The following is an 11,528-nucleotide window of genomic DNA, read 5'->3' on the forward strand; positions in this document are numbered from 1 at the left end:
TCAACCACTGTCCTTTTTTGTTCTGCTGTCAGAGAGGTTTGACTGAAAGCCCTGCCCACCAGGTCATGTCTGCATGTTTGCTATGTTTTGCGACAAAATCAGATCAGGTCATGTCAGGTTTTTTAAAGATCAGCGGTCGGACATAAAACTACAATGGGTGAGCCACTCCAAAGTGACAGAGGCTTAGATTAGACTATTAATGTCATATGAAAACATATTCACTCTTTTTCCCATCAGAATGTGAGGGACATGTGTTCTTCTTTCACATCCAACTCGATTCCATAAGACATTTATAACCTGAGCCAAAGCTGACGCCCTGCCAGTCTCAGACAGAGCGCTCTGATTCCAGGTTGTTGGAGCAGAATCGGACTCTTCATATATATAGTTCTCCCACCTCCAGATTTCTTGGCTTCGAACCAGAGACACGAGTTGGTTCTGTGGAAGTTGGACCAAAGTAAGGTCCTGTTTTCAGGTTCTGTTGTGATGGTTCTGGTCCTGACAGATCAGCCTCCTGAGACTGATGAACTCTTGATAAATGTTAGATCTTTGGTTGAGACTTAACTATTTGTACATTCATTTCTTCAACGTCTGGGTGTAGAAGAGAATTGTAGTTGTAGTTTTTATCTTAGACCTCTGTCTTTGTATTCCACTGGTTAAGTTAATTATTTTGTGAAAATATCTTAGTTTTAAACTTAAACGTTTGATTACTAACCCTTCTTATAATCTTAAATTGGAGTATTTAAGATACCCATTGCAAATTTACAGAAGTCTCCTTGTGCTTAATTTTATATCATAGATTTTGCTATGGAATGGAAAGTGTTAGTTTTTGTTTTGAGATAAAAAAAATTATGCAAGAATTTCTTCCACTTCCTGTGCTCACGTTTGGTCAATATTTTGTTAAAAAAATGAATGGGCTTTATCAAATCCATGTTACTTTTATTTGTCCTCTAGATTACACGTTTGAAACCAAGCTGTTGATGTTTTTTTTTAAATCACGTTTTCCTTTAAACTTAATATCTAGTTTAGCAAAAGTTTCAATTTTATGCCTTTTCTGATTCTTTTTCTAGTGTGAAAATCCTCTGACAAAAGCTGCCTTTTTGGAAACTTTTGCTAACTCTATTAACATAAAATCCGTCACAGACAGCATCCTCGTCAGGCCATTACGTTGATAATTAGAACCAGTTGATTCTCCAACCTCCGCTTCACCTTCTAGTCCAAAACCTCCCACTTCAACGCACCGCAGCAGGCTGCGTACTCAGCTGATCTGCTTCATCGATGTGAAATACAGAGATCATTATACGGCTAAGCTATAGCACAGACTCCCCTGCTGCAGATGAGTGTGAGCGCATGCAAACGTGTGCACGTCCATTCATAAAGTGTGCTCATCTATTTGTGCATAAGTTCATTGGCTCACGAGTTGCATAAATGGTCATCTGTGTGTGTTCAAGATTATGTGAGTGTGGGCGTAAGGGGAACCTGATCTGATCTGTGTGGGAGGAACCGGTTCCTTTTTTCCCCCCACTCACAACTGTTCAGACAGACGGCCTGCTAGAGAGATCAGACTCTCAGACTAACCGGACCAGAAGCCATTAGGACACACTAGACACACTGCACTTTTTTTTTTTTCCCCTCAAAAAGCTGATACTTTCTTCTTAAAAAAAAAATCGAGCTCTTAAATTATCAGGGGGCAATAATAATAAGGAAAAGAAACATTTTAAAGTAAATTCACAACACTAATCAAATCATTTCCACGCGATCCAAAGCGCAGCATGGGCCAATAGCGGCCAAAGTGTCCTGAGATTTTGCGCTTTATTTTCCTATGTTCTGTCTTTTTGGGAAGGAAAACAGCTCTGGCACTTGAGTGTGAGGGTAGTTCAAGCATGACATGCCAGAACTACGTTTTGTCTTTAAAATACAAGTGATTCTCCAGACCTCACGACTATCTTTAGCTCGGATTTTCTCCAAAAATGCTTTTCCAAAACTCTCTAAATATTGCCAGAAATGCTATTAGTATTAATGATATATTATTAGTTTCTTTTTGAGTATATAACTTTTTTTCCCCCTTCACTTCTATTACCTTTGTGAATCATGTTATAATGGCTGATACGACGTCTGCGGTGTCCCCTCAGGAAAAACATCGGCACTAAATGTGGATTAAGTCTTCAGCACCGTTTAAAGTTCTCAAAATTAATCTGTTTAGTTTCCTTCAGTATTTTTTTTCTGATTCATGGTGTATTTTTTTACTTTTTCTTATCTGGCCTTTTTCACCCAACACTTGTCATGTTGCAGAAAAAAGTCAATACAAACTCAAACAGATTCTTTGTTTTTAAGAAATTTTACCCACTGTCTGAAATTATCGGTCGGTTGGGATTACACAAACTGTTTCCATTTGCTAAATGCTCGGCTGACGAGAGAATATTTATTGAAAAAGTTTTTAAAGACAACGCCTCAAACACATTGTTTCCAATTACGAAATCATAAGAAAATAAAAATAAATCGACCTAAATATCAGGGCAGTAACGTGGACCTCTGCTTCGTTCTTGAGCACAAAGTCCAGATACCTCAAAGTACCACGTTCATTTGTTCAGACAATTACATGCAAGTACAAGAGAACATCTTTGGTTGCAAAATGTGTGAGTCAACCATTAAATAAAGTTAAAAAAAACCTTGTAGAAATGCTGATGTGAGCTGAAAAGCCACTCAGAATGAAAGAAGTCATTATAAGAAAGCTGCATGAAAAGCCTTGTTACAGTTTGTATGTGTTTGAGCATAATGACAAAACAGTCAAAGAAACACCCAAAGACATGCCGGATAACCAAAATGTTTGACCCGATCCAAACCACTTTAGGCAGTCCAACCAGACAGAAACTGCATATAAACTTCTTAATACAAAGAAAGATTTTTTTTTTTAAATCATGTAAATGTAGTTTAATTTAATGTGAGACAGTGAAAAAAACATGTTATTCATGTTTCTTTTATTAAAGTGTATGTAAACATGCGGTCTCAACCCTCCAAACATCAGTAAAGTGTATTGTCCATCAGCCAGTCGTAGTATTTATTTAGTTTACTTTAGTTATTTATGTTGACGTTTTGAACTATTCACTCCATTGGTTCGACTCAAATTTATGCTAAATGCTTGAAAGTGAGCCTCAGTTAGCCCGTACGGTGAACCCCGACCCTACCGCCGACGTCAGCGGACCGCTACATGTGGGCGTTTCTTCACCGTTCAATTTTCAACCACAGTTAGAAGAGAGGCACCATCATGTTCTCTACGGTCATCAGACGACGGTTTACTCGGATGAAAGACTTTGTCTTTCCCTGAGATCACCTAAACACGACAATTAAGAAAATGTAAAGAGCATCCTGTTTGTTTTACACAAAGCCAAAATCAAAAGAATGTTAAAAAAGAATAAAATACAGTTTCTCGTGTCGGAGAAGAGGCTGGAAAGATGGACAGACAAGGTTATGGGAAGGTAAGCGCGGTCAGGATGCACACACTGGAAAGCCATCACCAACCAGATTCTGGCCAGTGGCACTCCAGGGAGAAAAGAGGAAGAGCAGAGGAGGAGAAAAGAGAACAAGCATGTGGAAAGGTAAAGAAGAGGACAGCAAAGGGACAAAGGCAGATGTCCAAGTAGCCATACCTGCAGATGCAATTTTGCAGCCCACTTCAACCCTTCCTCCCACCCCAGCTCTTATGCTCGCCTGTTTCTCCGCTTCTTAATCTTGCTTTTTTTTTAATTTCCTCTTTAGCCTTTCTTTTTTATTTTTACTTCAACCTTTATTTAAAAAAAACAACAAAAAAAAAGCAAATAATGCTTTTTCAAGATAATTTTGGCCAAGGCAAAGAGCGGCAACAAAAACATCCAACATAACAGATTTCATCTGTTATGTTAAAAACAAACCAGAAGCTTGAAATTAAAGGGAAATCTAAACTGAAATGTAAAAACAAAAGCATCGATTCTGCTTGTTTCAGATAATTATGCCTTAAATTTGCTCTCGTAAAAGGCTTTCGTTGGTTCTTGTGTCTCCCGTAGCAGCGCAAGTATCCCCTAAAAAAAAAAAAAAAACCACAATTTGGTTTCAGAAAACATCTGCGTGCCATCATAAATTCAAAATGGAAACTTTATAAGCTTTATTGGTTGGAACCGGCAATTACTGGGACAAGATTTGAAAATACAGTATGCTCAGAAAAATATGATTTACGCCCAGATTTACAAACATTTTATTGGTCAGCTCGAGTTATTTTCCACTTTCAGGGATGAATATTCGAAACAACCATTAACACCATAGTTCCAGCATGTTCTCTGTGATGCTACAAACTGAGTCAGAAACCAAAGTCTGCACTTAAAAACATCAAAAATGCCATAAGTCTGTTAAATAACAGTTTCATTATATATTGTTATGTTACATAAATATACATTTTTTTATATCAGTTTACATTTTAATAAGACAACTTTTAATGAATACAAATTCGTGGGTTTGGAGAGATCATGTGCCGTATTTCTTTTTTTTTTTTAGAAGTACTTTGTTTTGTTTTTTTCCTCTATAGTCTTGATACGCTGGTGAAAATCCATGGAAAGTCTTGTTCACGATTCCTCACTGTAAAACAAAAGAGTTCGCATAAAGTAATAGAAAAAGGAAACATTAAAAAGTTCCTTGTAAAAGGAAGTGGAAGTGCTACATAAATCCTTCAAAAGTCTTTAAAATGCATCACAAGTCTGGTTAGTCTTCAAGCTGCAGGGGTTGTAAAAAAAAAAAAAAAAAAAAAAATCACATGAAGCCCCGTCAGAGTCGTGAACATTTTGTCCGTGTGGTTTGTGCCCTCGGCGTTAGCTTCGGATGCTCGTCTTCCTGTCTCTGTCTTTGTTCTGCGACAGAAAAGAGAACACGGTGTCAGATCGTCAGGAACGTTCAGCTTGGACTTAACGATGCAACATTGAGAAGGCGACACCAGAAAATGCAGGGATTTTTCACATTTCTGCCGTCGATGTTAACCTCCGGCGGCGGGACCCGGGGAGTCACGAACTTCCACTTCAGACAACTTCACTGTCTGCTGTGGCAACAGAATCTGGTTTTCTGCAATCAGTGTGGTTTTGTAAGCATTTCGCCTTTGGTTGCTGAGAAAGTAAATTAGCCCTGAATGGCTGCAGTAAACTCACAAACACATTCCCACACAGTAGCAAGGCAACGTTAGCCGCCGCCGCGGCAGCAGGGAGCAACACGTGTTTTGCTTAATTCGATCGCAGGCTGAACGATGACATCATGAGCTGATTTATAAGCGCAGCGTAAGACGATATATTCCTAATTTATCTGTGGTATCGGAACAGAGGAGCCCTGATTTCCTGGCTGGTGAGGAGCCTTTCTCTATCTGGCCAGGAAAATAACATCACTTTTTCCCTCCTCACCTAACCTCTCCCCTGCTCGCTGCGCCGGCCATCCGCCGCCGAGCCCGGCTCAAAGGTTTTTAATGAGGCTATTTTCTGAGTGATTTGCAACGTAGTCAATCATTGCCGTGTCTCAAAAATTAATGACATCTGATCTAATGCTGTTAAGACCTAATCCCTGGCTGCTGATAAATGTTTCCCAATCAAAAATCTGTTCTCATTCAAATTGAATTTGGATGAGTTTGTTGTATTTTCTGCCAAAAAAAAAAAGTTTGGGAGACTTTTTTTTTTACATTTTTTATTACTCCTTGCTCTTTTTCCTTTCTCATATCATCTCAGCTAACCTTCTCCGACTCCCAGCTTGGCCTCCTTCTAAACACCTGTAACACATTTCCTTTATTTCAGACGTAGCACGAGGTGTAGGTGTTTGGAAAAGTCCATGTGACTGACATTAGCGACGGTGGGTAGGTGTTTGGACGGGTATCAGGTGGTAATCGGAGGATGAAATCACAGGAATTGGACAGGAATCGGTCCTCCCACTGATTGGGGCGCCGAAACGATTAGTGACGATCCGTCCTCCAGCTGGACAGAGATGAGCGTCGTTACTAGACTGTGACTGAACCACTTGTAGTTGGCTGCGAAAGCGGGCGTGAGCAAACGCAAACAATTAGAGGTTGGTGCTTTGTGTGCAGGAATTTAAGTTTCAAAAGCGCAGCTACTTCACGTGACCTTTTCGTGACAGTTTAATCCAGGTTTTTTTTTTTTTTTTACACAAGTTCACTGCTCAAAATGCCTTGCTAAAAAAAACAAAGAAATAATTTTCATTTTCACCCTGAGGCTTTCGCAATATGCCGATGATCATTTTCCTTTTTACATACAATAGAATAATACAATCAACTTTTCTTAACTTAAATAGACAAGAAAGTCAATTCATAAAGATTTGCCAAACTTCGGTGCCTGAACTTCATTCTGCGCTTGAGAGATCTTCAGGAAATACCTGAAGCTCAGATGCTGCACTTTCATCCTGTCTCATCTAGTCAATTCCTCACACAGGCCTCATTAAAGTCGAGCCCCGGGATCCGGCTTTAGACAATAATTTGGTCAAGACAAACTCGACGATGTTGCACAAGAAGCAGCATTAAGTTTCAACGCATTTGGCTTCTTGAGATACAGATGGAAAAAGTTACCGTTTACTGCAGCTTAGCCGTAAAGGTCAAAGATCACTTAATCCGTCCATTTCTGACATGTGTTAGCTTTGTTTGAATGTGATTTTTTTTTAATGGGAGATCATTTTTACTACTAGTCTTTATTTAGGGTTTCTATTATCTCTGCTCTTTATTATTCTAGTGACTCTGCATAAATAAACCTGCTGCACTTGAGAAACTCTTACAGTTTGAGAGCATCAGATGTTTAATTTTACCCCCAGCAGTATTTGCCCAGTGTTGAAGGCTTAATCTGAGTTTCATACATTTGATTAGATTGGTACTTATCTACTACCATTGAATTTGGATCCATGGGGGCTTCAAGGTGTAACTTAAGTTACACCCTGAAGTGCAATAACTGGACTACCCCAACACATTGGTACTTTAGGTATTGGTTAGAGACGGAGTGGTCCTTCAAGAAGCTGATAAATCTGCAGCTCTCACCGTTTCCTGATATGTGAACATTTGTGATCTAATTTATCGCCTAAAAAATAAACATACTTCAATGTATGTGAAATTTATTAAGATTTTACTAAATAAAACTGCTGAAGCAAACAATATGCTCTGTGGTTGTTCTAAAATAGCGCTCTATATATACAAATCTTTATACGTGCATGAGTTATATTAGTCTGGCTGCACCTACACATACGTACAACAAAATTTTATCTATATAACACATTTACTTTTCACCATGGTGACAGATCAGAAGCCGTCAATTAATTAAACTTTTTTTTTTCAATGGATAACAAATGAAATACATTAGTACACATGAAACTACAATAGTTCTTAAGACGGCAAAATATTTTAAAATGACACAAGTATTTAGTACTGATTTATTAAACATTAGTGATACCAAAAATACCAGCACATTTCAAAGCAGACAGCAAATATGCTACCATTGAAAATAAGTTAAGGAATAGATATTACAGTTAAATTAGCCGAATCACAAAAAAAAAAAATCAATCTGACGCTCTACCTCATAGAAATATAGAAACCAGGGGGTTAAAGGGTAAAATGTGGTTCAGCGTTTAACTCTCAGACCTTACAGACTCCTTGAATTGTGGCGTAATCCAGCAATGCGCACTTCAAAACTAAGAGTAAGGCAGTGGGCGTCATGGGATTTTAGCCAAAAATGTTGTTTTTTTTTTTGTGAGAATGAATTTAACACAGCCTGGGAAACTGCGGCCAAACTGTAGCACTCCTGTTATCGTACTCGCTTTCCCAACACAAACCATCAAACCAACAGCTGCGAGACACAAGTGCAGCCCGCGCTCTCCGGTGTTTGCTGGAAAGCGCTGTGGAAAATTGCAGGCATTTATCAGTGGAAGGAAAAGTACTCTGGGTTGGAGAAAGAGGATACACCACGAATTTCACTTAAAACCTGGGCGTTGAAATTAGCCAATTTACCAAAATTACATCAAATTAGTACGGAGTCATTAGACGAATCGTCCCGCGTCTCGTCGCGAGCAATCGGTGACAGCTTGGAAGCTGCAGCTGTAGCTGCGGAGGCTGGACCCGGACTGGTTCAGTCCAAACAGGAGGAGGGGGTCGCCTTCAGGCCGGCCTGGTAGTCAAAACAATCTGCTAAAGACTAATAGGTCACGGTCAGATGACGGTTCTGCTCTTTCTTCCCTCTTTCCACACACACATACCAGGAGCTTCCCTAGAGGGCGATTTGTCCGACCCTAATATGATTACCTGATGATGTTTGCTCAAGATACAATATGAAGATATCACCACCCTGAAACAATATTATTGCTCTATTATGGTGAAAAGCAGCCTGTGAAGACACTAAGCACTTTCATTAAAGTATCGTAACTCACAAATTTAAACTTCAATATTTTATTTTTTTTTATTTTTATTTTTTTTTGCGAAACTCAACCCTGACGATTCCTTACCTATAATTGTGGATTTTCCATGCACTCTTTTTTTTTTTTTTTCCCTGTCTTAAGCTCGGTCTGTCAAATAAAAACATCTAATTTAGTCCCTGGCTGCATGAGGACAGGACTGACTAGTTGGAAAAAATAATTCCACTTGGGCTCGGGCCTGCATTCATATAAGGACATTGGTATTTAACCGTGTAATGAAAGCGGCTTATATCCTTTTAGATTATTAAGTGAAAATATTTAAGACTGTGTCACTGTCTCCAGTGGCTTATATAAGCCGTAGTTACCCTCATAAATGACAATCAATTAAAAAAATCACACATCAGGCCTTTAAAGTGAGCTAACTAGCAGACCAAAACGTCCCAATTTGCCATTATGTGGCTTGGACGTAGACGTGTACCGATTATCGGTATCGAGGTTTTAAAAAGTTACAGTTTCAAAACCGCTGAGACTTTCCTTTGTAGCGTTTAAAGTCCTGTCAGTGAAATACCAAAGAAGTAGTGGAGTTTTCTCTGGCTGTGCAAAGGATGTAGTAATGCAGGGTTGCCCCTACCCCACATGTTGCTGCTCACTGCCAAACAGCTGACTTGTTATTGACTTCTAAGTTGTCCATGAAGTAAAATAAACACCAAACTTAAACAAAAACAAAGCTATAAAACTGACACAAAAACCAGCAGCTTGGAAAAGGGATATTTTTTCCCTTTTCCAAGCCGAGACACAGGAGAGTTTAAATAAAGATATTTTGACAAAACAACACTCAGAAGAAAGTTTATTTGTAGCCATAAACAGATTTACTTTTTGGATTGCACGCCTGTTTGCTAAAATGCCAACATGAGCATCTACTGTGCTAACAGACTGTCGGGTTAAATGTCTTTGCAGTGGATGCCCACAACTGGGCCAGAACGCAGCGCCCAAGATGCTTAAGGTCACAGAGTGTTGGAAGCGCAGCTGGAAAAGAGGAAAAATGTGGATCCATCACAAGTGATGTCACTGCAGTTTTCAACAATAATATCACCATTGCATCACTTTCTGATATCATGCAGCCCTATTTTTCACTCATTTTTGGCCTCCCGTGATGCTATTCCTCCGTTACGGTTAGAGCACATGAAAAATTAGTTGATGATTTGGTTTGGCTACGTCTAGCAACTTGTAGGACCGCCATGGCTGCTGGAGTTGACTTGACAGCATAGTGTTTTTTTTTTCTTCTTTGTGGCACTAGTGGCCTTGTAGGCCTTTATTATACAGCAAAACATGGCTGCACTAAGGACCGACGGCCTCCAGGTCTCGGGCCTCCACTCCAACACCACACACAATGTGACATCATGACAACTCAGGTTTTAAAGCCATAGTTACCAAGCATTTCTCTACCTGGAGAAATACAACTGGTTAACCATCTAATGTCACTTTGTTATATTTGTGATGCTCTGAGAAAGGCACAAGCGCAAAAAACGAACGATATACTCCATATTGAACAGTTCATATACTCATCATTTTATCTGCATGCTGTGAGCGCTTGAGAACAATACTTAAATTAATCACCAAAAAGTAAATAAAGCTTCAAAATAACTTTACTATTGGAGTAATATTGTTGTATTGTTTAGCAGCAGTAGGGATGACTGTAGCTGATCCTGTAACTTTAGACAGGTTACAGGTGGTCATGAGAATCCAATGCCAGCCTCTGTTTTTCTTGGATTAGAGCACATTCATGTTACCTTACTACATCTTCTTGATGCATATCCTCTGACAAACAACTGATTGAGTTTAGATTGCCCAGTTTGCACGTGTATTTTATTACCACCATATTTTAATGCTTTAATGAGTAGAACAAGCTTGATTTCATTCCCACTTTGTTCTGCCCCATTATGCCGATAGCGTTACTTCATCATCGGCGCTAACATGTCCGCCCTCCAACAGCAAATTTGTCATTAGCTTCAGCACATATTGTTTTAAGAAGCGGCCTAATTAAAAGCGCCGACTTCTGCTTTCCTGTTCGCCATGTTGTATTTCTCCCTGCCAGGCTCGGAGCTCCGTGTTTGTGTTTTAATTTGCCCTGCGAGCGGCTCCATCCCTGGAGGCCAAATGACAACAGAATGATAGTTTTGCTAATAGATTTTGTTATCGGACCCGACTTCTTCTGTTGGTGTTGAATTAGGGGGTTTAACTGCTTCCATGTGTGCCGCGAGCGGACAGACGGCTCTGCGTTTGACTGCTGAACGTGGGGGAGAATATATTAAAAAAAAAAAAAAAAACCAGCCACAGAATATGACCCTAGCCTGATGCACCTCATTAGCATAGGTTCAAACGAAACGCACGAAGGCGATGCTGCCGCTTATGAGGCACAAGTCATTAACTCCCAGTCAACTCCGGCTCCATCGCTTTTCATCTATGACACTGAAACGTCAGCTTCATGCACGAGAGTGACGCAATGCTTTTTCCAGCTAAAGCGGTCTAATATTCCAAATAGCTGTAAGAACCGCAGCCATCGGCGGGCTTTCTGAACACGTCCCAGCCACGCATTTAAGCCCTCTTTAGGCGCACGCTTGATTGGGCCTCCATAAAGACGCAAAGCGCGGTTTAAAAGCAAACGTCCAAACTGGAGGATAAATAGTGGAGTTGATTATCCCGGCTGACTCGTTGGCCACCTTCCTCCTCGTCTCCATCTCCGTTTCCAAAACTTCCTGCCCGCCATTAGTTTTAGGAAGCGTTGAAAGCGCAGCGGCGATCCAGAGCTCCTCAGCTATCATACATGGTTTGTTTATGCAGTCTAGATAGACGCAAAGAGCTGCCATCTGGCTGACATGGAAAGGGAAATAGAAGTAAAACACTTTTATTAAAAAACTCTCAAGAAAGGTTGTGCACCCATGTGTGTGTGTATATATATATATATATATATATACACACATATATATATATATATATATATATATATATATATATATATATATATATATATATATATATATATATATATATATATATATGTGTGTGTATTTTTTTTTTTTTTTGAAGAGCAAAACCTGTTAGAAAGCTGAACCTTTAATTTTGAGTCAGAC

The 11,528-nt window shown here is 39.5% G+C and overlaps 1 protein-coding gene across 1 annotated transcript in view; it reads right to left on the reverse strand.

The window, feature by feature from the left end:
* Positions 1 to 4,207: 4,207 nt before the first annotated feature.
* Positions 4,208 to 11,528, reverse strand: part of scxa (scleraxis bHLH transcription factor a) — a 19,578-nt gene continuing 12,257 nt past the window's right edge. The window contains exon 3 of the mRNA XM_015023293.1: positions 4,208 to 4,871. Within this exon, the coding sequence (XP_014878779.1) occupies positions 4,833 to 4,871 (39 nt within the window). The 3' untranslated portion in view covers positions 4,208 to 4,832. The remainder of the gene's footprint in view (positions 4,872 to 11,528) is intronic.

Source organism: Poecilia latipinna, unplaced genomic scaffold, assembly GCF_001443285.1.
Source record: "Poecilia latipinna isolate Pla-1442-1.1 unplaced genomic scaffold, P_latipinna-1.0 Scaffold3269, whole genome shotgun sequence".
Taxonomy (NCBI): Eukaryota; Metazoa; Chordata; class Actinopteri; order Cyprinodontiformes; family Poeciliidae; genus Poecilia; species Poecilia latipinna.